Source organism: Mirounga leonina, unplaced genomic scaffold, assembly GCF_011800145.1.
Source record: "Mirounga leonina isolate KUSES-001 unplaced genomic scaffold, KU_Mleo_1.0 Mir_127, whole genome shotgun sequence".
NCBI classification, from domain to species: Eukaryota; Metazoa; Chordata; class Mammalia; order Carnivora; family Phocidae; genus Mirounga; species Mirounga leonina.
The window spans coordinates 61,419,566-61,446,315 of record NW_023270316.1 but is presented as its reverse complement, the minus strand read 5'-3'; the positions used below and the strand labels follow the sequence as shown (position 1 = coordinate 61,446,315).

General features: G+C 38.6%; 1 protein-coding gene across 2 annotated transcripts in view; it reads right to left on the bottom strand.

Moving 5' to 3' along the window:
- The window catches only part of VPS36 (vacuolar protein sorting 36 homolog), a 31,086-nt gene extending 4,542 nt beyond the window's left edge, over window positions 1-26,544 (bottom strand). The window contains exons 1-11 of one of the 2 annotated variants that reach the window (XM_035003481.1): window positions 26,396-26,544; window positions 18,830-18,898; window positions 16,188-16,258; window positions 13,237-13,351; window positions 12,105-12,194; window positions 11,337-11,423; window positions 4,701-4,733; window positions 4,515-4,592; window positions 3,757-3,891; window positions 2,296-2,361; window positions 531-595 (exon numbers count right to left, since the gene is read on the bottom strand). In XM_035003481.1, coding sequence (XP_034859372.1) covers window positions 531-595; window positions 2,296-2,361; window positions 3,757-3,891; window positions 4,515-4,592; window positions 4,701-4,733; window positions 11,337-11,423; window positions 12,105-12,194; window positions 13,237-13,351; window positions 16,188-16,258; window positions 18,830-18,898; window positions 26,396-26,491 — 905 coding nt within the window. In that variant the 5' untranslated portion in view covers window positions 26,492-26,544. Of the gene's footprint in view, window positions 1-530; window positions 596-2,295; window positions 2,362-3,756; window positions 3,892-4,514; window positions 4,593-4,700; window positions 4,734-11,336; window positions 11,424-12,104; window positions 12,195-13,236; window positions 13,352-16,187; window positions 16,259-18,829; window positions 18,899-23,923; window positions 25,649-26,395 lie in introns of those variants that run through there. The other variant, XM_035003483.1, reaches the window with a different exon arrangement.
- Window positions 26,545-26,750: the final 206 nt, after the last annotated feature.

Below are 26,750 nucleotides of genomic sequence, written 5' to 3'. Positions count from 1 at the left end.
TGTGAATATCTAGGATCTTCAACCACTAAGGAGGTGCAAAGATCCTGTGCTTTCTTTTATGTCCGGATATCAGGGCAATATTTAACACATAACAACCATAAGCAACTACAGCATAACTAAAAAGCTGGTGAATAAATATTTAATCAAAGTATGAACTATAATCCACATTATAGAAAGAAAATATGTCTGGCACTTTTTTTAACCTGAGGAGAGGAAAATATAATTCACAGCTGAACATCTGTACTTTTAACTCTCCAGAAACTAACAAGATGTCTAGCAGAGGGACTGCTTATTCTGACCTCCTAGGAAGAGCTGACATTCTTCTGTCACTGCCCCCAAATCAACAAGACTTGCACTACCAGCCCTGATAAGGAGGGAAGCCAGGATGACAAGTGAATTCTGTTCGTTTAGTTCCAAGAGGGGCAATAGGTTGGCTCACCACACAGACAGCAGGCCCGGCAGGCCCTCCCTGTCTACTCTGTATGGAACAGTGGCTCTAGTTGGCAAGCTTCCTGCAGAGGTTCTTTTACCTGAGAGGTAATTTTAGTGCTTCCAGCATCTTGCACGCATTCACTAAATCTTCTGGTGAGAGCAACTAATAGGAAAAAAAATCCAGTTTACACTGCAAATTAACAGAGTGATGCTATATAATTATAAAGATCCCTAGAACAGAAGAGGAAATTTAACAATTATCATTATTCTGTGACTTGATCTCAGGGTCATGAGTTCAAGCTCCATGTTGGGCATGGAGTCTATTTCAAAAAATTTTTTAAAATAAAAATGTAAAAATTATCATTTGTCAGGGATTTTAGGTGGCTTCATCACTATAAGGCAAAAAGAAATAACAAAGAAACAAAGCAGTGCTATCCAACAGAAGACAACGCAAGCCATATATGTAATTTTAAATTTCCAGTAGTCATATTAATAAAATACAAAGGAACAGGTGAAATTAATTTTAATACATGTATTTTATTTAACCCAATAGATCTAAAACATCAACATATAATCAATATAAAAATTATTAACGAGATATTTAATTTTCATATTCTGTATGAAGTCTTTTTTTTTTTTTAAAGATTTTATCCATTTGTTTGAGAGAGAGAGAGCATGAGAGGGGGGAGGGCCAGAGGGAAGAAGCAGACTCCCCACTGAGCAGGGAGCTCGATGCGGGACTCGATCCCGGGATTCCAGGATCATGACCTGAGCCAAAGGGAGATGCTTAACCTACTGAGCCACCCAGGCGCCCCTGTATGAAGTCTTCTAAATCTGGTGTGTAATTTACACTTCTAGCATACCTCAGTTTGGATTAACTGTACTGCAAGGTCACAGTTGTCACATGTAGCTAGCTAGTGGCCACCCTTCCAGACCACACAACCTTAAAGAATCAGCCTGTGTGGTGGTTGACAAGTACAACTCTGAGTCACACAGAATGGCTCCGGAGCCAGCCCAGCCCGGGCGCAAACGCCTGTCAAACCACTGTTTCCAGGCACAGCCTTGGTCAGATAACAATCTTTGTGAGCCTCAGCTTCCTCATCCTCACATCATCCCCTAGGTGGGGAGAGGGAAAGTAGCTACCTCGCTGAGGTACTGCGAGGAGAAATGGGGTAATGTGTGCAGAGCGCAACAGTAAGGACCCACTGACGGCAGTCACGATGACAGTTCAAATAAAAACAGAGCAGAGGCTCAACTCGTGGCTCTGCGGGGAGCGCTGGAAAGACAGGTATATCAACTGTTCGCATGGAGGTGACTACTGACGCCACAAAACTGACTAAAGGGCTCGAAGAGTGCACGGGCAGAACTTGGGGGGCCAAGGACATGTGGGTGTGAAGGGACAACGAGGGTCAAAAAACAGCCACTGCTGATTCAGAGCCAGAGGAAGAGGGCAGCTTTCCCCCTGTTTCTCTACAGACCATTTGTATCCAACCCAGTGAATCCAAAACAGTTGACAATCACAGAGAAAAGGATCATACACAGGCTTATGAATCACAGTACAGACACAGAATATTAAAGACAGAAGGTATTGGTCAATCCAAATCCTTGTTTTAAAGGTAGGAAAACCGAGTCTCAGTGAGGTTAAGTAAGCTACTCAACATCACTCAGCACATCACTGGCAAAACAAGGGACAGAGTCTACCTCCTAGATCCCAAGGCAGTATTCTTTTACTACACCACACTGCTTCTCAAATAGTTTTGATATTCTCAACCCTTCCTCAAATTGTACTCACTTTGGGGAACGTGTGTTATATTAAGAAAGTCTATATTTAGTTAAAAGAATATCTAAATGTTCTATTCTTACTTCCATTCCTCGAGCTCGGTTTACTAAACAGTACACCTCCGTGAGTGACATTATTCCCCCTCGTTCCTGTTAAAATATGGAATTTAAAAAGTATTATGTTATAATTAGCACCAGTTGGCATTTCTTAACAGAAATCATAATCAGAGTGAAATCCGGAACCATAAAACTTCCTAAGAAGCCTTTAAAAACTAAATTTATATAGAGGAAAACCTAGTCAGATACATGAAGCATTTCAAATTCAGTATTTGGACTTAAACATCACTATTTCTGTTTTAACATTTACTTAAATGAGATGAGGGCCTCCACACCATGTTTCAAAAAGTGTATTTAAAGCGTTTTAAGTTATTACAACTAATAAATGAATAAATTATGGAATTAAATAGGAATATCACCATTGTAACCCCAAATGAATAACAGATCTAGATGCTGACTGTTGGTAGCTGCTGCTACATCACCAAAAAGACAAACAGACATTATGTACCTCCTGATGGAAATGCACAGCACCCTCTATGAAACATGCATCAGAAAAAAAGAAAAAAGAACTCCTAGATATAACTTCCAGTCTACAAGGAATACATGGGGCAGAGAAGTATGTTAAAACACAAATCAATAAAATCCAGACTCTGAGACACTCTATAATAAACCACTAGTTTCTTCAATAAATAAGTTGTATGGAAGAGAAAAAAGAGATAGGAGAAGGGGAAACCTATGGAATTAAAAAAAAAAAAAAAACAACTTTGAGACAAATCAACCAATTGCAAGGTATCCTGATTTGAACAAACTAACTGTAAGAGAAAATGTGACTACTAACGAGATATTTGATGATACTAAAAAACTATTTTTAACTTTTCCTGTGTGAAATGGAACTATAATTACATTTAAAGGCATCTTTTTCATTGTAATTACATACTGAAAAATTTACAAAGTGATGTGATGTCTGGGATTGCCTTAAAGTAATTTTGAGTGAAGGCTGCTTACACACGAACCTGGATGATAGGCATGGAGGGATTCATTGTACTATTCTATTTTGTCATGACGGAAATACTTCTTAATATAAGTTTTTTTAATAAATGAAGTTTTGATTGCCTGAGTAATGTCAGAAGATAAATCTGTATTATGAAATGATTAACAGTACACTTATATTAAGATTCGATATATAGAAATATATATCAACATCTAGAGATCATATATTTCCTTTTGAAAACAAGAGGTAAGAAAAACTTCCTATCAAATAGATTTAAGGAGTTACAGATATGTGAAATGGAAACTGAAAATAATCTAGATTTTGACAACAAATCCACTAATAAGGATACCAAAATGATTTAATATTCCTGAAAGAAAAAAATAACATGTTGGTTGAACAGTAGCCACACTGTGAAAGGAGTTAGACTCGTGTTAAGATTTCTGAAGACTTGGCGATTATTTAACACGACCGAGAGACCACTGAGGTTTTGCTTTTACCTCTAGTGGCGTCTGCAGTATTGCAGCCAGCTGTCTGGCCAGCTGCACGTGGTAGTGTGTGCCAGAGCCACAGGTTTCCCTGGTAACTGGGTTCGCGATGCCCATGCTCAGCAAATAGGACTTAAACCTGATGGTCTATAATCAGAGAAGAAAATGCACAAAAGGACAAATAAGCAGCATTAGTCTCTCCACCCCAACATTGGAAATCTTTCTATCATAAATTCAATTCTACTCAATTATTTCTATATCTACCCATTTCTTCTACCTTGTTTCTACTGCGTAAACTCTAAGAAAGTGGATTTCTAGTAGTTCTCTGCATAAAGCTAATTAATTATTCTTCTTCCTTCTCCTGTCTTGATATTTCATACTCCACTGACCCCACAAGTTCGGCGTGAGAAGAGGTTTAGGTAACAACTGTGCTGTATTTAAGGCCAACCAAATGATAAAGCCAAAAACTGAGAAAGGAACATGGCTGTGATCAGACTGCAGACAAATTTAATGAAACAAATATCAAACATATGGATATGTATAAAACAACCACTCCTTACACATTTCAGTATCTCTCTTTTCCACACTCCAAGAGAAGGTATTCAAGTATCTTCTAATTCTACTGGTTGACTTTTTCTTTAATACTTTCATATGCCCACAAACCCTAACAGAAATCACTACATTAAGAAAGAAACTGCTAACCCACCAAAACATCACTGCATTATTTGTCTAATTTCGTTTCTAATGCCTTAAAAAGGCAACCTATTTACCTCATCTTCTGTGATGTCACCTTGCTTGTCTTTAATCTTATTAGCAATTGATTTTGATAACTCCACCATTTCCTTAGCCTGTCAAGAGAACAGTAAAAGACTGAAAAAAATCATGTCCCGAAAGTGTCTGCTAACAAAACTCCTATCATAACTGGGAGGAATTCAATAGGTGTAAATTACACATACCTTGATCATTAGCTTGCTGAGGTCTTCAAAGGCCTGAAATGAGAAATGAGTTTTTGTTGGAATCTATCTAAAGAATTAAAATGTTTTAAAGCAAAGAAGCTTAGTTTCTCTATTTTCTTCCCTTACACAAAAATTTTTGAAAATTTCTTACAAATACCAATTTATGTAAATATTTACATAAATAATAAACCTATCTTTTTTTTTTTTAAGATTTTATTTATTTATTTGACAGAGAGAGACACAGCGATAGGGGGAATACAAGCAGGGGGAGTGGGAGAGGGAGAAGCAGGCTTCCCGCCGAGCAGGGAGCCCAATGCAGGGCTCGATCCCAGGACCCCGGGACCATGACCTGAGCCGAAGGCAGACACTTAACGACTGAGCCACCCAGGCGCCCCAATAATAAACCTATCTTATTCTAAGAACTCAGTTTAGCTAAGAAACCATAAATTTTCCAAAACAAACTGTGAAAAATGACTTTTCACATTTTCAAAGAGAAAACAGTTACCACTGATGTATGTTTGATTAAACAAACAAAAGGTGACATAAGTAATAAATTGTTCAGAAAATATTATTTACTGTTCTTTCACACAAGCAAGAAAATTTGTCACTGGTTTTTCCCAAAACCATTTCCTGACAGGAGGTCAAGAATCAAAGGCTGTGTAAAGCTTTCCTGGTGGAAAATGGCAATGCACAGCTGCCAGAATACTTCCTTGAGCACAACAATTTTGGCTTTAATAGCAGGTGTGATTTAACTGAAATTGAAAACCTCAGCCTTTAAATACTGAACAGATTATACTTGTAGCTTTGGATACAGTGGATATCAGAAAGGAAAAACATTCAAATACCACCAAAACATACTTAAATAAAACTCATCAATAATTTGATTTACTACAATGAATATCCACTTCAAAGTCTTCTTTAAACTTAATCAGACATATTTACAATAAATTTATTTCATACTGCCAAAACAATACTTCCAGTGAAGAACATCTTCCAAATGATGTGCACAGATGTTATTTTTTAAACCAATTAAGCAGCTTATCATTAAATGAAAAATCTTTTGGTCCATACAGAGTAGTGGTCAACAGATTCTGATTAGCTCATGCCCATCTTACTTACATGCAGAAAAGTATCCCCCATCTGCAAAAGGATTTTGCTGAAAGAATAGAGTGTTGTGTAAGATTCTTATGGCCAGACTTACGAAGGCTAATACAGAAAACAAAGGGGAATGTGCACACACCTAACAGGAATTTCCTCAGATAAACAAAAGGCTTAAACACTGGATTCTTATCAGCAACAGTCAGCAGATGCAGGAAACCTTTTGTGGGAAACTCTGGGCACCAGCTCTGAAACTAAGTCATTTCTAACATTTAAATGGAAGGCAAATCACACACCAACCTAGTTTTCAAAAATAAAACACACAAACACTTTACACACTTAGATTCTTACTTTGGATATACAAAATATTGATAGATTTCTCTTACCTGTGTAAAGAAAACTAGTAAGACAACACTTTTTAAAATTTTATGGTAAATCACTTTATTTACTGTTACATTTTCATATAAAAAAATATGCTAAAAGTAATAGTGAGTCCACATTGAATACAGAATACATAAATTAGCCCTATTGCTTACAGTCCGTAAAAAATAAATACAAATATTTTAGTGTCTTAGAAGAAATACCTATATTTTAAGTAATCATAAAACACAAAAACTTCCTCACTTCTATCTATATTATTATTCTAAAATTTGGAATTAGCCAATTATCTAAAAAACAGAGAAACTACCTATAATAAAATTAAAGCAACATATGTACAAATGCAAAAGAGATGCATTTGCCCATTCTATTATTTTACCTGCCACTTTACAGACCATCTATCCATCCCTCTACCATATCCACAGTCAAATTTCCACTCTAATTTTTTCAAAAAAAAAAAAGGCAACGCTCTAAATAAAAGTATTCTTGTGAGTTGATTTATAGCATTATTTCTTGCTTTCAGTCATTATTTTGGTTATTAGCTTCAATAACTATTAATATATTCCTGAATTTTCTGTTTGTGTTTTTTTTTTTTTTTTTAAGAGAGACTGTGTGTGTACACGCGGGGGAGCGGGGGTAGAGGGAGAGGGAGAGAGAGAATCCTAAGCAGACTCCATGCTCAATCTGAGCCTGATGCAGGGCTCAATCCCAGACCCTAAGATCATGACCTGAGCCAAAATCAAGAGTCGGACACTATACTGAACCACCCAGGCACCCCCTGTTTCAGTTTTCTTGATTCTCTACCTTTACATATTCTGTTCCCTCTACCTGGGCCCTCTTACCCCTACTAGTCATCTGCCAGTGCCTGCTAAACTTCCAGGCCTTGACTTCCATTACAAGTGCTAACAAGGCCTCCCTGACCCCCAAAGAAGTTGGAGGCCATGTAATGTGTTCCTGCTGCAGCCACTGTTTTCTCTAACACGGCATTTCTCCCACTGTAGGGAACGCCTGTTTGCCTGCCTGTCTGGTGCACTGTCGTATCTAAAACACCTACCTGATGCAGGGCTTGCACAGAGTAGAGAGCAAGGACCACCTGCTGAATAAATCACTGACCTGTGTGAGAGGGCACGATGACCGTGTTAAAACCTCTGAGCTATGCAACTCCATGAAAATTAGATTGAAACAGAATAGCATTTCATAAATTAAGAAAAACATGATTTTGAACACCAAGTTAGTATGGCAGCACTCAGAAAAATACTAATAATTCAAAATTAGTTCACTGCTCCATGCCATCTCCAAAAGTGTCACACAAAAAGATGACAACAAATGTCACTGAAAGAGGACAGTGATAGTACCTTCCAAATGGCAAAGAGAGTGGCCACGATGTAGGAGGGCCACACTTGTCTGCACACCAGGAGACCTGAGTTCTCATAACCCTGCTTCCAAATCCAGTCACTAGATGATTACTTCTCTGGAGAGTAAGAACCCCTGTAATGCCAAAATGCTGGAACTTTGTGAATTTAAAGATTCTGGGAAGATGGTGGCGATGGCAGCAAAATTTCTGAATCTCTCCAAATCCCAACAAAGAAAGAGGGCAACTAGATCTCAAAACCAAAAATCCATAGGCAGCATATACTATAAAACTAAGTGACAAGATAGCTCTAAAAAACCTCAAGATACAAGCAGGTAAGGACAAACTACCAAGAGCCACAAGATCTGCATGCTCTCAGCATCCAGGCAGGAGAAAGAAAAGGGAAGCAACAGGGCAAGTGATGGATTCGACAACAAGAGACCCCAAAGGAGCCCATAGGTAGTCCCTGGAAAGAGAGTCTAGCCAATATGAGGACAGGAACTAAAACTGGGAGGGTTCTGCCCACTTCAATAATGGGTGGGTATGAGGGGTCCCTCAGGAAGGGCTGGCCCTCCTGGTTTCGCTTCCAGCAGGGGATCCCACACCAGGGAGAAACCGCTAACAGAGGACTCAAAAACTGAGCAAGAGAAGAATAAGAATAGAGGAAGGGCAAAAAAAAGGTCCAGATAAAAACAGGGAAAGGGAATATAGGGCCAGGAAATCAGAAAGCAAGCCACCACCTTTTTTAACGCTGCATGAACACAGCAGAAGAGTGAGCTCTGTGGAGTAAGACAAGCTACCCTACACTAGGCCTTTCTCTCAAAGTTCAGGAAAACTAATTCCACATGAAAAATAGCAACGGCAAAGTATCAAGGTCAAATGCCACACAAAGGTATTATGAGAAAAAAGAAAGTAAGGAGTAAAATAACATTACAGATAACAAAAGCAAGCTGGAAAGACATGCTCATAGATCAGATCAAAATTTAACCTTTTCTTTCAACATGAGCTAAAAGATGTTAATAAAATGACACAAGCCATGAATGGACAAAATAAATCAGAAATGAAGTGACATGATTCAGGAAAGAATTTTTGAAAAAATCATTTCAGAAATAAAGACTATATTAGAACACAAGAATGAATAAACACAATAGATAATACCTTAAGAGAAACAACAGGCTAGAAAGAGAACAATTTCCTAATAAGAAATGAAAGAGATAAAAAGGGTTTGAAAGTCACAAAGGGGGGATGCCTGGGTGGCTCAGTCAGTTAAGCAGCTGCCTTCGGCTCAGGTCATGATCCCAGGGTCCTAGGATCGAGTCCTGAGTCAGACTCCTTGCTCAACAGGGATCCTGCTTCTCCCTCTCCCTCTGCCTGCCACTCCCCCTACTTGTGCGCGCTCTCTCTGACAAATAAATAAATAAAATCTAAAAAAAAAAAAAGGAAAGTCACAAAGAGTAAAGCTAGGCAGTAGAGCTTCAACACACAGCTAATAGTCTCAGAAGAAAAAAAATAAAGCAATTATTAAAACTTATAAAACTGAAAAAATTCCCTGGAATTAAAAATGCAATTTCTAGAACCAAATACTAAGAGCATATTGTGTACCTGAGAAGAACAACCCAGAATGACTAACACATCAACACATTCTAGTAAAATTACTGCGCTTTATAAAAAAAGGAGGGGAAAAAGCCTTTGGGCATCTAGGAAAAACAGGGACTTCTCAGGTAATGGCTGATTCCAGATCTGGGGCAGGAAATGTACAAGCTGGTCCTGGAACTTTTGTCATAGTAAATAGCAAGGAAGCTATCAAAGTCCACCAGGTCACATCAAAAGCACTCAGGAGCCAACTTGAAGAGGCTCCAACTAGCCAAAGATGGGACAATGTGAACTTTAAACAGGATAATAATTGCAACTGATTGAAACCCAACAGATATGTTAAGATTTGTGAATTCATACTAATATGTAAAAAACCTCGAATGAGTTGCCACTGAAGGATGATAAGGAACCAATTAATTATCCTGATGATAAGAAAAAGGCACTTATTCTGCCTTCCCTGTATGAACTGTATCATAGTTCATACTGAGTAGTCAAATAGTAGATGAAGGGAAGCATCTCTTCAAAAGGTATTCCAACTAATAAAAAATAAATCCTAGAATATCACCATTTGTAACCACCAGTGAACCAGCAGATCTATGCAATGAACATGAACAGCTGCTGCCATCATCAACAAAGACAGGATGTACCTTCTTAGGAAAAAATACAGCATCACCGCTAGTCTCAGCAAAGAGATCAAACACGAGTCTGATCAGGCCTCTGGATCCAGCTGCCATTTGGCAGGAAATACTTAGAGCTGAGGAACATATAAAACTTTACCATAAATATGAGATCAGCAAAACCTAGACCATGGGCACTTGATAGGTCAAATGACCTTGGTTTCTCAATGATCTATATTTTCAATCTAGTGGGCCCATACTTGGTAATACAGTGATTAATTTTATATGTGGACTTGACTAGATCATGAGGTGCCCAGGTTCTTGATCAAACATGATTGATGGGTCTGTGAGGGTATTTCCACGTGAGTTTAGCATTTGAATTGGTAGCCAGAAGCAGAACTGCCCTCCTCACTACGGGTGGGCATCATCCAATCCTCAAGAGCCAGAACAAAAGGCTGGAGGAAGGGAGAACTCATACTTTCCCTGCCTGACTGGTTAAGCCAAGACAGCAGTCTTACCCTGCCTTTGGACTGGACCTAAACCATCAGCGCTCCTGGTTCTCAGGCCTTCGGACTTAGTTTAGGATTTCTATCACCAGCTTTCCTGGGTCACCAGCTTGCACGTGGCAGATTGTGGGACTTTTCAGTCCCCACAATCACATGAGTCAATTCCTTATATTAAATGGCATAGTGTGTGTATATATAGAGAGAGGGATATATTGATAACTACATTTGTATATTGATATCTATAGATCTCCTACTGATTGTTTCTCCAGAGAATCTGGATTAATACAGGTATCCCATAACTATTTGCAGCTTAGACTTTATTTGATTGATACACGTCTTTGAAATTCTATGAACAGCACTAGTCAATGGAATTTTACTTATAAACTAGTTATTAAAAACTGAAGAATTACTTCATAGGGTCATTTCATAAAAAATCCAAGATCATTTTTATATAAACACAGGAAGACCAATGACATGTTCCGATGTAGTAGCTGACTGCAGAATCTAACATGCCTAACTGCTTTTCTTAACTAGACTTCTTTCCCTTTCACTTGCATTTCCTCAGACATGATGAAGTTGCAGACACACTGCGAAGCACATGCTCAGGGCTGTTCTCCTGGTGGAAGGGATGGGCTGGTCTGTGCCTTTCTTACTGTGTCCGTGTCTGGTCCCTGAGCATCAGTGGCATAAAACTGTGGCATCTAGCCAGGTTAACAGCCTCAGAATAGCATTTTTCCCTCAACTAAGTTAACTAAACCTCCAAATAATTATACAGAGGACCCGGAATTCATTAGGAGTATTCTCCAATTAATTCCATCTAGGTTTTAAAATTTACATACAGCAACCCACAATGTTTTCTAACATCACAGAAAACAAATTTGAGTTTCATTTTTATTTCTTTTTGGAAAAGGTTTTTAAAACATGTTTTGGCTAAATTATGCCAACCTGAAGAAGACCTGGAATAAGAGACTATGGCTTCAGGCAAACTAAATATATTCCAATACACAGAATAGAATTAGTCACAGCTACATCCAAAAGAATAAACACAAATGGCCAAGAAAGACAGCTGACCGGAACTTTATGTATGAGTTACCTCAGAAATGTTTTTGTCCGTTTCTTTCCTTTTTTCTTCCAATTTCCTTTCAATGCCTACAATTCCTACAGCCCTTATTCTTCCTGGCTGAAAAACAAAAGTAGAAAATAAAACATACAAAATAGGAAGGACACACTATTTTGCAACCCACCACAACATGTTTTCAATGGCGGGAAGGGACCCACAAAGAACCAAAGAAAACCAGCACATGATTACATCTAGTTTCCTTTCAAAACATGTGTCAGTTTCTTGTCATACATAATGATCTTCAAATCATTATTAAAAAAACTAAACATACAATAAGTGGCATATTTTACTCTGTATTTTAGATATAAATTAAATTCATGTTTGTTCTTTGGCAAGTTATATACGTATCAGGTATTTAATAGGGTCTCAAATATGCAAGAAATTATAGTTAAAATTTTGGTATTTGACTCTTAATATACAAACTACATTTTTCACACATTTGAGTATCTGTGCACGGTTGGTGGTTAATTTAGACTGGCCTGAAAAACATCACCCAGAGGCATTGTCTGTTCTCTCAGATGCCACACTGATTATGAAGAACAGAATGTAGTGAACGGAATCTAACTTCGACCACCCCAAGAATCATTCTGTTAAGTAGTCATTTATTTTTGCTAAGTGTCTACTCTCTGCAGAGCACTAAATTAGGTTCTGTGAAAATAAATATTTAATCAGAATTATCATTATTTTGTTCTAGCAAGTTCTAGCAAAAAATACTGGATTCAGAAACAGTTTCAACAATACCTGGGGTCCTCTATTTGTTTGTAATGACTGGGAAACTGGCATATTCTCCCATCTTCTCTGTGTCATTTCCTCGGATAAACGCCTGTAAAACTGTTGTACATATACATACACTTTAAATGAGTCAGTCAGGTTATAGTATCCTCATACAAATCATTAATATTTCTTTAGTTGAAAGGCCTGTTCAGTCATTTGCAACAAGCCTAGAACTCTCAGAAACATCAAAAGAAACGAAAGGAAGTTCTTTTCTTGGATCAGCTTCATAAAGCACAAAGGAAAAGAAAAAAAAAAGAAAGAAACTGACCTTCTATATAAAGTGAGCTATTCTCAACAAAGAGATGAGTGACAATGAATAAATAGACCTACTTTAAACAATCTCACATATGTGGATTGTTTTCAATCTATAGCGAAACAGATATAGTGCCAAGAAAAATATACAACCATTATCCATGAAGGAAGCAGAGAATAATTTGTCTAGTTAAAATGTGAAGCCAGAAATTAGGGCCAAAACATCCCTACACTCACAAAAAATCAACTATATTGTTTAACTACAGTGAGAATGATTTCAGTTAGTCGCTTATCTTTTCTTAGTGCCTACCATGTGAGGAGTGCTGAGTGAAGTGCCATAGAAAAAACACATAAATAATTTAGGGTATCAATGAGGAGATAAACACACACTTGTAAATGTCTGAAGAATACTTACACGGTGACTTACTACTCGGAACATGTAAACTCATACTATGGAGTAAGTACTTGAGTGATGAGATTTGTCAAGAAAGACTTCCTGACTTAAGGCTGGTGAGCTATCAGATACTGAGATGGTTTAACATTTCACTGCATTAGACTCTGCCTCTTTAACCAAACCACTGAAAACTTTACTAGTAGCCTAATGGCATGACTTAGCATATTTACAGCTTCTGCTTTTTCCTTGGGACCACACCCTCCTGCTTCCCGTTCCCACCAAAGCCTAAACCTCGTATTTTCTACTGATAAGGCTTAAGATATAAAAATTTTATTGTAAAAATATGGTGAAACCTGGTATGTTGAACAATATCGATTTACATCATATTAACAACAACAAAAAACACACACAAGCACATGTTTCTAGTCCAATTTTATGCATATAAAAACCTACCTCAATCTGGCCATGTTCTTTGAAGGAGAGTTTGATGTAGGAGTTCTTACTACTCTGGAACGGACCGGGTTCTTTGTTGGGTGGAGCTGGGTGAAGATGAACCACTATTTTGGCACTAAAGAATAAATGTAATGAATTTAATTACCTTTTAAGAACGACTTATTCTATTTTCATAATTTTTAATGTATTTCAGTTCACTTTTAAAATTCATGTAGAAACAAAGGACATCCTGGAAGGAATCCTTTTAAACTTTGTATTAATTCAGTATTAATGAACCTTTCAAAGATACCTCCACTTACAGCTTATAAGCTCTGAACCAAGAAGTTCAAGTTACTGGCTCTATGGGTTAATTAAAAATGTGGTTTCAAAATAAGTTTGTGAAATTTGGGATAGCTCACTATTTTGGTTTATGATTAGGGTTTTCCATGTACAGAGTCATCCCCAGAGGTTACCAGGGGGCCTATAATTTCTGCCAAAGCATCCTACCCTACTCATTTGAAAACAAAATGTGAAAACTTATCTGTGTAAAACCGGCCAGCTGACACTTTATTACATCTCCATCCAAAACTAACACTCTACGGTATCATTTTTGGAAAATGCCGCTCAACCAACAGCATGCTCTAGAAGATAATCCAACAGCAAAAACAAATCTCAAAATGCCGCTGTGCTAGGAGCACAAACTACCATGATCTTTATGACTACCATTATCTTCTGTGCTACTAAAAATACCATTGTATTGGTTCAGCTTTATAAGCCTTTCCCCACAATCTGCTCAATAAACAATTTCCTTCCATAAATGAGCAGAACCAAAAAACGCAGTCAAAATACTTTGGATACGCAGCTTAGGGCTTTTTCTTTATGACCACATTAGATTTGCCTATTTATTATTCTATCTTGTTTAGGTCCATCTGATTGCCTAAATATCGCTACTAAATTGAAACACCATGTGTGGGGCCTCCTCAGTGTAGTAAACGCTTTGGTTAGTAAACTGGGGCCAGACTTGTAAGGACTCTTCCGAACCTATTCCTTTGTGGTGAACTTCTTTAAGTCAGGTGAGCAAATAAACTATGCAATCACAGTAACAGGACTGTCTGAAATGAGCTGTCAGGTAGAGCAACAAAATACGGCAATTAGGTTCAGGTGACTGAGCAAAGCATTACACAGTCTTTAAAACTGAAAAATCTGAGCCCCGTTATCAGATTTTGTCAAAGGAAACTCAATGAAGAATTAAAGATTACAAGACAAAATGAAGTTTAAAAATGTCAAAGTCAGCAAAAGAAATCTAGGCCAGTTTTTAAATATATTCATTTCGCAGGTCATTCAATTACCATATTTCAAGTTTAAAAACCACCCAATCAAAGACGCATCTTGGGATGAGACATGTTAAAAGGTGAAACTATATATACAATTTTGAATCAATGAAATATGGTAATTGCTTGGGGCGAGGGAGTTGAGAACTAAAGACAATATTTGAGAAATGTTAACCTGATGTATTATTAAATTCTTCCTCACTGGAGAAGTTTAAAAATAAGACACCAATGGGAAGGTAAATATTTTAAACAATTTTTGTTATACAGTTTAAATTTCCTTGGAACACAGCAGAGGAAAATTCAAATGATCTGCAACACCTTCAAGTTTTACTTTGTAGAACTTAAGAAAAGCAATATACACAAATATCGAATCATTATGTTGTGCACCTGGAACTCATACAATGTTATATGTAACTGTACCTTGATTAAAAAAAAAACTTAGTAAGATGGAAAAAAGTGACAAGGGGAAAAATAGAAATTAGAGAAGTAGCCTACTCTAAAATCTGTGCTTTTATTAATCTCTTTAAAATGTCAGTTTCTTTTATGTCAAATAAACAACCTTGTATCCTAGCTACAACTTTATAATTAAGGCATGCATTGCATTTCCAGTGAAGTTCAATATTTGTTTCACCTCTACTGAAGTAGCTATACTAAAGCTCAAAATGGGCCCACAAGGAAAAAAACACGCTTATCAGCAATACTTGTTCATAAGTTGCCCTCAATTACATGCACTTAAAGTAAAAGCCAGAATTTTCTGTACCTGATTAAAAAGAAACATTTTAACATGTGGCTTTAAACCAGGGTGATCACAAGTCCTGGTTTGCCTAAAACCATCCCATTTTATGCTTCCTTGGTCCAATTATAAATAGCACCCCCAGGGCGCCTGGGTGGCTCAACCAGTTAAGCATAAGACTCTTGGTTTCAGCTCAGGTCATGATCTCATGGGTGGTGGGATCAAGCTCCACATCTAAGCTCCTCATTGGGCTCCGTGCTCAGTGGGGAGTTGGCTTGAAAGATTCTCTCCCTCTGCCCCTCCCCCAACGTGCTCACTGCACATGCACGCTCTCTCTCTCAAATAAATAAGAAAATCTTTAAAAAAATAATGAAATAAAATAAATAGCACCCCCTATTACTTTTATAAATGTCCCAATTTGGGCAATAAATATTATGAAATATATTAAATATATAAATAAATATGAAATATTTAACACTGATATCCGAAAAGGTCAAAGTGAAGAAACTTAATGATCAACTAGAAATAGTAAATAGTCATTTTTCTCAAGTGAATCACTCCTGATTTTAAGTACTAGATACACAGACATGTCAAAGCGAATGTTTGTGGAAACGCATGCAATGACAAGCTGGCCGACACTTACTTATTTTGACCCAAGAATATTATAGCAAACCTTAGGACTTGATTTGTGCTTTAGGAATGACTTCCATTTATCCATGAGATTAATGTAGGAAACATCTTCTTAGGGGGCTCCTGACCAACGACTATTCTTTATAAAGCCCCAAAACACAATCATTAGATTTATTCCCACATATGCAGTCATGGCACAACAATAAATCTACTAAGTTGATAGTAACAGCTTGACTGGAACATTTTTGTCAAAAAAGACTGCACTAGAGAGACCTCACCTTTTCCCAATTCCAGCTGCCTGTTCTTCAATGAACACAATCTGGGAAAGAGGAAAGGCCATGCAGCACTCCTAGAAGGAAATCAATACAAAACATGATTCATCAGATTCCTTGTCAGAAATCCTTGTTTTATAGTATTTAAGAGTGTCATGCACCTTTACTTAATAATAAAAACAATTAAAAAAATTGTAAAATGATTTTAATCCTTAAATAAACTGAAGGAGGGGCGCCTGGGTGGCTCAGTTGTTAAGCGTCTGCCTTCAGCTCAGGTCATGATCCGAGGGTCCTGGGATCGAGCCCCGCATGGGGCTCCCTGCTCCGCGGGAAGCCTGCTTCTCCCTCTCTCACTGCCCCTGCTTGTGTTCCCTCTCTCACTGTCTCTCTCTCTGTCAAATAAATAAATAAAATCTTTAAAAAATAAATAAATAAATAAATAAACTGAAGGAAAAATGGGATGAAAACAGTACTGTGGTGGCATTTTGCCACATGGAAGAATGTAAGAGGTTTAAAAGCTGCTGTAACTACTTTTGTTTTTACAGTAGGTACATCTTTTTAAAAGCAGTATTTATATGAAAACTTTTTATATGTAAGACATCCTTATATGTAAAAAAAAACCAGAACAGGTAAATCAAAACAACTTTAAGGAGTGTGCTTATACAAGTGATCTTTTTTTTCTTTTTAGTTTTCTACACTTCACTCACCATTTTTAACAGAAAATACTGACGTAGGTTCCCTTTATTAGCACATTTAACTTTAAGTTATTATAAATGACTGGCATTTAATAGGTCTAAGGGTTTCTAAATTAGCCTCTTTATATGATAATCAAAAAATGATGCTAAGATTAATTTACAAACATATGTTTTAAGGACACCTATCCTTCCAAAAAAGACTTTTTCCTAAATATATACTTCTTTTAAAAGAATTAGACACCATTAACAGCTGTAAAGTATGCATTACCAATAAGGGAAATACCACCAATAAGGGAGCAAAGACTGATTCTTGGGGGCCAAAAAGAGTCAGATTTTACAATAGTTAGTGGCCTTTTAAAGGGCCTCAGTACAGTATATAGTTTGCCTGTAAAATTAAGATTTCATGGTAGAGGGGGCAGCAATTATGAAAATAACATAGAGTGGTTATTTTACTGGCAACACTGAAATTTATACACACATACATTTCAAGTTAAAGCTCTTTGGAATTAAAATAGCTTTATACACATAACTTGTTCTCTCTTCCTAGAAATAAAAAAACAGGGAGGTTTCTCCTCTTGCTGAGTGACTTAGAAGCCATTCTTCTCAATACCTAGGTAAAAGCATGTACTTCCTGGGAGACCTATCCTCCCAGAGTCTCAGGAACAGGTTGTTCTGAGGACCCCTGACAACGATTGGGAGAAATATTCCCATTACATACAGAACATTCAGGTATGCGGTAGGTTCTGACTGGTGTTTAAAAACAGAAGTGACCATGATGCTCTCTCTATTCAGCAACTACAGACTTCTCTGGAGCTGAATGAGGGACAACTCCTAACTCCTCTATCTGCACTCCATTCAGAGAAATCATATGGGACACACTCTTTTAACATTGTGAAAATGGAAATTTATTGCATTTTTTAGTTTTGATGGAAAAGAAAGGAAAGAAAAGGAAAGGAAAGGAAACGAGGAAGGGAGGGAAGGAGGAAGGAAAGAAAGAAAGAAAAAGAAACAAAGAAACAAAGAACAAAAAGAACAGAAAGAAAGAAAAAGAAAGAAAGAAAGAAACAGATTTCAGTAATTTAAAACCTAGAACATTTTTTCCTGTGTGTTAGCCATTTGTATATCTTCTTTGGAGAAGTGTCTGTTCATGTCTTCTGCCCATTTTTTGACTTATTTGTTTTTTGGGTGTTGAGTTTGAGAAGTTCTTTATAGATCTTGGATACCAGCCCTTTATCTGTAGTGTCATTGGAAAACAGTGTGGAGGTGCCTCAAAAATTAAAAATAGAGCTACCCTATGACCCAGCAATTGCACTTCTGGGTATTTACCCCAAAGACACAGATGTAGTGAAAAGAAGGGCCATATGCACCCAATGTTCATAGCAGCAATGTCCGCAATAACCAAACTGTGGAAAGAGCCGAGATGCCCTTCAACAGATGAATGGATAAAGAAGATGTGGTCCATATATACAATGGAATATTACTCAGCCATCAGAAAGGATGAATACTCAACTTTTACATCAACATGAATGGGACTGGAAGAGATTATGCTAAGTGAAATAAGTCAAGCAGAGAAAGTCAATTACCATATGGTTTCACTTATTTGTGGAACATAAGGAATAGCATGGAGGACATTAGGAGAAGGAAGGGAAAAATGAAGGGGGGGAATCGGAGGGAGAGATGAACCATGAGAGACTATGGACTCTGTGAAACATACTGAGGGTGTTAGAGGGGCGGGGGGTGGGGGGATGGGTTAGCCTGGTGATGGGTATTAAGGAGGGCACATACTGCATGGAGCACTGGGTGTTACACGAAAACAATGAAGCGTGGATCACTACATCAAAAACTAATGATGTATCGTAATGGTGACTAACATAACATAATAAAATAAAATTTAAAAAAATAAAATAAAAAATTAAAACCCAGAACAGATTTTTAAGAAACCCTTTATCTTACATGATTTTTCTGATCTCTCCAAATTAGTCGATGTGTACTAAGAAGGAGGGTCCCAGCATCAAATTTTATCTACAAAGACAAGATCGTCACAAAACATTAATGATGTATCACTCAATGTGGTCCAAATTTTCCTCCTCACAAATTACACAGTAGTAAATTAACCATATAAACATTAGAGAATTAGGCTTACCACAAATTAAAGAGAAGCAATACTACACACTTCATAAGCTATATATATGTGTGTATATGTATATATAAATAAAATTAGGAAAAAATGGCAAACAACCTAGATGTGTAACAGGCTAGTAGTTAAGTCAAGTATGATACATTCACACCTTGGAATCCATAAAGAGGTTAAAAAGAATGAGGTAGAGCTGCATGGACTATTACAGAATTCTATGACAGAGTTAGTGGGGATAGAAAGCAACTTACAGCATATCACATATAATGTAATCAAATAGAAGAAAGAGATAATCTCCATATCCCCTAAACTACATTGTGAGATATATGCATGTGTATATATATACACATACACACATGAGTAGTAGGAAAAGATATAAATGGAATACTCACTCATCTGTTAACAATGATTATCTCCGAAAAAGTGTGAGGAAATGGGAAGAAGGAAAGCATAGGCACCCTTTTAAAACTATCCACTTCACTATTGATTGAATTTTTTTACCATAAGATTGAATTTGTGTATAGCACTCATATAATTTTTTAAAATAATTTTTAAATAATAAGAAAATAGACACAAACACATACAAAAATAAGTGTGGTTAGAGATTCAATCAATGGCACTAGGACAACTGGGTTGCCCAGTAGAGAATAATAATAATAATAGTAATAATGTTGGATTTATACCTAATATACTGCACCAAAATAAAGTCTAGATCAAATATTAGAGTCAAAAAATTATAAAAGTATAGAAAGAAATCATGAATTTTTAAAATAATCTAAGAGTAGAGAAGGTCTTTCAAGGAAAACACTAAGCCCATTAGCATTAGAGGCAAAGATTTATAAACTGAACTCCACACACATGCACACAAATCCCTCATGGCAAAAACCACCAAAAACAAAGATGGCAGACTGGGAAAAATAACTGTAACTCACATCAGAGACAAAGGGTTAATTTCCTTAAAATATACTCTTACAAATCAATTTTAAAAAAATAGCTTATAATCGATTAGAGAAATGGGCAAAGACTATTAACAGAAAGTTCACATGAAAGGAACTACAATGATTCTTAAACACATTAATAAATGCCCAACCTCACAGATAACAAGAAAATGGTAAATTAAGAGAACATGAGGACACCCCCTTCATCCAGGAGACGGGTAGAGGTCCTGAAAAGCTTGATAACACTGTGCCAGTGAAGTATTGGGGAAATAAGCATTTGCACACATTGCTGGAGGGACAACCTCCATGGAGGGCAATGTATTAATATCTATCAAAAATACAAACACACGGGTGCCTGGGTGGCTCAGTCGGTTAAGCGTCTGCCTTCGGCTCAGGTCATGATCCCAGGGTCCTGGGATCGAGTCCCACATCGGGCTCCCTGCTCTGCGTGGAGCCTGCTTCTCCCTCTCCCACTCCCCCTGCTTGTGTTCCCTCTCTCGCTGTGTCTCTCTCTGTCAAATAAATAAATAAAATCTTTAAAAAAAAAAAAATACAAACACACATATCCTTTGATCCAGTGATTTCACTTTTAGGAATTTATCCTACAGATGAATTCGTACATGTGCATTATGATATACTATTAAGTTATTCATTGCTGTTTGTGAAAAGCAAAATATATTAAACAAGTTAAATGTCCATCGAGAAATGTACACTCACACAATGAACTGCTACTCAATCGTTAAAAAGAATGAGGAGACTCTTTATCTACATATTACATTTGAAAAAATCTAAGATGCTATTGATTATGAAATGCATCGATTCCAGTTGTTAAAATGTGTGTGGGGGGGGCGGGGAGGGAAATGGGCATTTAGAATTGATGAAATATGGTAAATTCTCCACATAGATTAAGTGAAAAAAAAAAAGCAAGATTCAGAACTTTGTATGCATAGTATATTACAAATTTACATTTTAAAAAAGGAAACACAATTTATACAAATACCTATCCATGATACATATGCACAGCTCTTCAGAATGATACACTGGTGGCCTCTGAGGGGGAACTGAGTGACAGAGACAAAGGTGAAAGGGAGACTTTTAACTTTATACTTTTTGTGATTTTTGTCATGGGATTGTGTCACCTACTCAAAATATAAATATAAAAAATGTTTTTAAAAACTATAATACAATCACACACACACAAAAAGATATGCCAGCTATATCTTTAGGACTGAATCCTTAATCCTCATCCTTTGCTATTATGCATTAAAAAGTATATAAATAAGCAAATTTTAGAGTTGGAATCCAAGAGATAATATATCAAATCCCTTCATTTCTATTAAAATTAAGAAATATATTGGAAGCCTCTATCAACTCTAATTACTAGGAAGTAGAATTTGTCGTAAGGTAAGACTTGCTTGTATCCTTTTGAGGAGTAATTAGTTATTTTTAAAGTTATAAGGCTGGTCCCATTTTAAGGCCATCTTACAGGACAAACTCAGAGGGGGAAGGGAGGTGTGGGCAAAATGGGTGAAGGGGAGTGGGAGATACAGGCTTCCGGTTATGGAATGAATGTCATGGGAATAAAAGGAATATAATCAATGATATTGCATTGGGACAGATGGTGGCTACACTTGTGATAAACACAGCATAATGTATAAACCTGTCAAATCACTATGTATGTTGTACACCCCAAACTAATGTAACATTGTGTGTCAACTATATTCAAATAAAAAAAATTCTTTAATTAAAAAAAAAACTCAAAGGAAAGCATTTTCATAGGGTCCAGTTTATTACAAATAATCCTTCTGAATTTAAAAGAATGTGGTTAAAAATGTCTGTCAAGTGAATAACCAATCAGAACACTGTTATATATCATTAAGTAAAAATAATCATAAATTACATATGCAAATTGATATTTAATTTATTACAAGATACTCATGATATTATCAAAGAAAAAAGCAGATTTCAAAGTAGTATACATAGCATGATTACACACAAACACACACACACACAGCCACAAACAGAGAATGTGCCAAAACTAATTGCTTATGGGTAGTAGGATTACTGATTATTTCAAGTTTCTTCTTTTGGCTTACCCATATTTAACAACTTTATAATTTGTCTAATGAAAAAAATAAAAAATTTGTTACAGACATATTTAACTTCGTGTAGTCTGAAATGTGTATATTTTTTGTTAAATCAAACATACACAGAAACTTTTTCTATCAAAAAACTCCTTGTATAATAAATAACCAATCCCCTTTTTAATATGAATTTTTAAAAATTATTTTCTAAGAGTAAGATAACTGTATTACTAATATGTAGTCATTATCAATATGGTTAAAAGCTTTAATGGTAAGAGACCTACTGAGCCATCTAGTTTAAATACACTCTGAGAGATCATTCCACAAAAGTACTTCAACCCCTCAGAGAAAAGACTTGATGAGTTCCATGTTTTCTACTGAATCAGGAGTAAAACATACATACTCCTGGCACTTAATTCAGTCTGGCTTCAAATGTTTAGGCAAAACCAAACAATTAAGTTTAAGAGATTTTAAAAACCTCTTTTTTGTGAATGAGTAAGATTTCCCTTTTCCAAAAACAAGTATTTTATCAACTTGAGAGTACACGACGCTACATTACAGCCTCACAGTTCTGATTAAGAAAATGCTCTTTCTCTTACTGAAATTCAAGCATTAAAGATGTGAATTTAAAAGCTGAAGGCAGGGTATATTCCATTGCTACGTCAATTAACAATGTGCAAACGTAAAATGCAGCCGCTCTAAGAGAAGAAGTTGTGTAATACTTCCCTTCAGGGATTCCAAGGGATTATGAGCTAAACCTGATAGACAAGTTTAGGCTGGTTTGCTCCTGCCACTCAGAGCTAGAATAATTTTAACTACTTAAAGGTTGATGAAACTTAGGCATTTGCTGGATAAGCTCTTACCCTGTTTTTTTTTTTTTATTATACAACATTTTTCTGTTATAAAACAGCAGTTATACACTGCTGAAAATCTAGAAAAAAAATTTAAGTCTAAAAAAGAAAATGAAGTTACACATAATCATACCAGCCAGAGTGTATAAGTGTATACACAAGTGTATGTGTATATATATGTGTGTGTGTGTGCATGTGTGAATAATCTTTAAATAAAATAAAATGAAGCCATTATATTTATAGTTTTATAACTTGCTTTTTTCAACTGGTGGCCTATCATTAGCAATTCCTCACGTGATTAAGACTTGTCCTATTTAATTAACAAAAAGCTATGGTGGACATTCAGATTGCTTCCAATTTTCCCTATCTGTGATAATATAGAATACATATAACAATGCTGAGATGAGCATCCTCATTCATTATATTTTTATGCATCTCTGATTATTTCCCAGGGATAAATTCCTAAAAGTGAAACACCTAGCTGAAAGAAAATAAACGTTTTCCAAGTTTCCCAGTAAATGCTGCCAACTTGCCACTTTATACACTACTAACCTGCTTTCATTATATTTTTAAATTAGCTGAGGCTTTAGAAGCTTCTGTGAATTTAAACAAATGACCTGTCTACGCTGCTTAGGAAACAACATACTATCCAGTCATAATGGGCCCATGAAAACTATGCCTGTAGAAACAAGCAGGGACACATTTATTCACAAGAGACACTTGGGTGCTTGGGCGGTGGGAAAAGCAATCTACTGTGGCTCCACCAAATATTAAGTGTGTGACCTCAGACAGGTCACAGTTTCCTCAACTATCAGCTAAGAGCCTCTGTGTCTTCATCTTTGGGAGTATCCACTATATTAAACATTACATAAAGAATCTGGCACTGGTGACTTGCTATATTCGTGAAGCACTGCAGCCCAGTGAACAAAGTGCAGGCTTTGGGAGTCTGATCAATAGAGATTTAACTCCTGTCTCTCCCGCTAACTCTCTGTGGGCAAGTCACTTTCTAAGAGTTATTTTCCCATCCATAAAATACTTACCTCATATGCCCACGGAGAGGATTAAGTGAGACTGTGTGTAAAGCTCCTGGCACATAGTAGGTGCTCTAATTATTCAGGTCTTTTTTTTTTTTCCATGTATTTCACATCCACGATGAGCCAAAAGATTCAAGGATGAGTAAGGCACACTTTCTGCCCTCCAGGAGTGACCACCCGATCTAGTAGACAGCCATGTGCCCGCTTGCCTCAGGAATGTGTTGGGATGCAAAGCTATGAAGGCTAAGTAGACTTGGACTGAAGTGCCCTAGACCAAGGAAGCCAGTGAAAGATAGTGAAAGGAGACTTGACCAGATCTGGAGGCTGATATGGAGCTTCCTAGAGTCTTCAGACTATGTGAGGTCTGGAAGCCTTCCAGCAGATGGAGGAAGCCAGGACGTGGGACTTTCCCCCAGGAATCAGTCTAGCCCTCAGCCACACAGCTGAGCCACACAACTAGCCAGTGACTCAGATGCAGCTCAGGGACCGCAGCGGTGAGCAGGCTTGTCTTAGAACTCTGCTTCAATTTCAGGACACCTACATCCGTCCCTCACTACCCTCAGCTTTTAGAACAGTTAAGAATTCCTCAGTAGATTAAAGGGTCTTAACTAAATTTTTCCCAAAACTTTTTTATTAATCCTCTGATAACTCTATCTGCTTGTCCGCTAAAAGAAGCAAAACACTTAAAAGGAAACACTATAATACACTGGTCTAGCAATGGTTTTTCATATACAGGTACTCATGGTTTTGTCTTTTTATTGTCTTAAGTAAATCGTAGTTATTTTATGTGCCAGCCAAGATGTTCCTAATTTGTATACTGGAGTTACACAGAACAACAGAGTGTGGTGCCCTGCAAAAGTGCGACTTCCTGCAGGGACTGTCTTTAGTGGAGTCTCTGAACACCAATCTATGATTGTCAGCATTCCGTTCTGAGAGGGAGGCATAATCAAACCGGCTGAGGGAGGGGAATTTGATTATGCTCCCCATTTAAAATAGTTCCAAAGGTTGTAATCTTGGTGCAAAAAACATTTAGCTTGTCACTCCACCCAAAAGATGCAAACCCAATTTGAGATCAAGTTAATAAAAGTGCTAAGGCAGGAAATCAAGTAAATCCAAGCAAATTATTTTAAGGAAAAGACCTTAACTTGATAATGGAGGCAACACAGTACACGGAAAATACCCTCAGGGAGGCAGAACACCCGGGTTCTATGCCATGTCAACTGTGTCCCCTAGATAGCTGGGTAACCCCTGCCCTCCATGACCTAGGAGGAAGGAAGTCTCAAGCTTCTGCAGGCACCGACCAGGAAAAGCTATGGGTCAAGGAGCAAACGCAAAAGTACAGAAGGAAGTTACATTAACAAAACCACAAAAAAGAAGAGACAGCAAGTGAAACTTCTGGAAAATAAAGATGCTGGTGAATAAACAGGCTTTTAACATTTTTCTGATTCCAGCTTATACATTTCATCCAGAAGAAGTTAGTAGTTTTGCAACAGCCCTCCAACCGGTCTCACGGGCTAACCTGCCTCAAGCTTATGCACTCCTTGCTGGCTGACCGAAGTCCCTCGGTGTGCAGGAGAGCTAACCTACTTCCCTCGAGACTTGCAGACCACTGGCCTTGAGGAGTGAAGGACCAGACTTTCCCAGAAGATAAGGCCTGACTGCATTGGAAAACAGCCGCGGCTGATGCCAGCAAGTCTGTTCGGGGTCATGTCCACCTCGGACTAACCGCCAGGGCACCTGCTTCTCAAGCACCGAGAACCCCCCCCCCCGCCGCCGTCCCCTTTGAGCCCTTCCGGCTTCGCCTGGACGGGGAGGATGGTCCTTGGAACGTCAGGCCACCGTCTTCCCAGGCCGCCCGCTTCCTGAATAAAGCAGCCTTTCCTTCCCCCCCAGCACTCGTCGCTGGAGTACGGATCTTCCCGCGGGGCGCAGCCCCAGCCGAGGCGGAACCGGCCCTCCCCGCGGTAACAGTTGGACGAAGTCTGCACCGAACGCTCACACTGGGAACACTTATCTCCATTCCCAAGCGCATCTCCTAAGGTTTAGGCCTGGATGACAAGGCCCTGCCTACCACATCACTTTACAAAACAAACGCTCCAGGCTCCTTTCCAAAAAAAGCGGGGGGGGGGGGGAGAGCCTTGAGAAAGGCGTCCCGGTGAGACCCGGACCCCCTTCTCGGAAACCCCTGCAGGGCACTCCGGCCCCCTCGGTGGGACAGACCCCACGCGCTCCGGCCGCACCCCGGTCACGGAGGCACCCCGGGTCAGGGGGCCGGGCAAACGCGCCGCCCGCCCGCCGCGGCCCGCCGTCACCACGCCAGATCCGGGACCGGAGGCGCAGGCACCCGGCCACACGTCGACCGTCCCCGCCGCTCCCCGAGCGCGGCCGCCCGAGCGCCGCGGAGTGGGGACCGGGCGCCCGGGCGGGGAGGCCCCGCATGCCGGCCAGCCGGCGCGCCGTCCCGGAGGCCGCGCCTACCTTCTCCTCGCCGTCGTAGATGCGCACGCCGCGCTGCTGGATCACCAGGGTCTCGTTGATCTCCAGGAGGCCGCTGGTCCACAGGAAGCGGTCCATGGCCGCCGCCAGGCCGGCCTCCGCCGCTCGCCCGCGCCGGCGCTCGGGGGCGGCGAGCTGAGCGCCGGGCAGCCTGCGGCGCCCCCTGGCGGCGGGCGGGGCGGAGGCCGGGCGGGGAGGGCGCCCGGGACCTTGGGGTCGTGCGTGGGGCGCCCCCTGGCTGTCGGTCCGCCTGTGGCCCGGCGGGAACGTCCACCCCATCCTTCGTCCGCTCGCGCGCAGACCCGGGGCTTCCCGGGGACTTTGAGGAAGGTCAGAC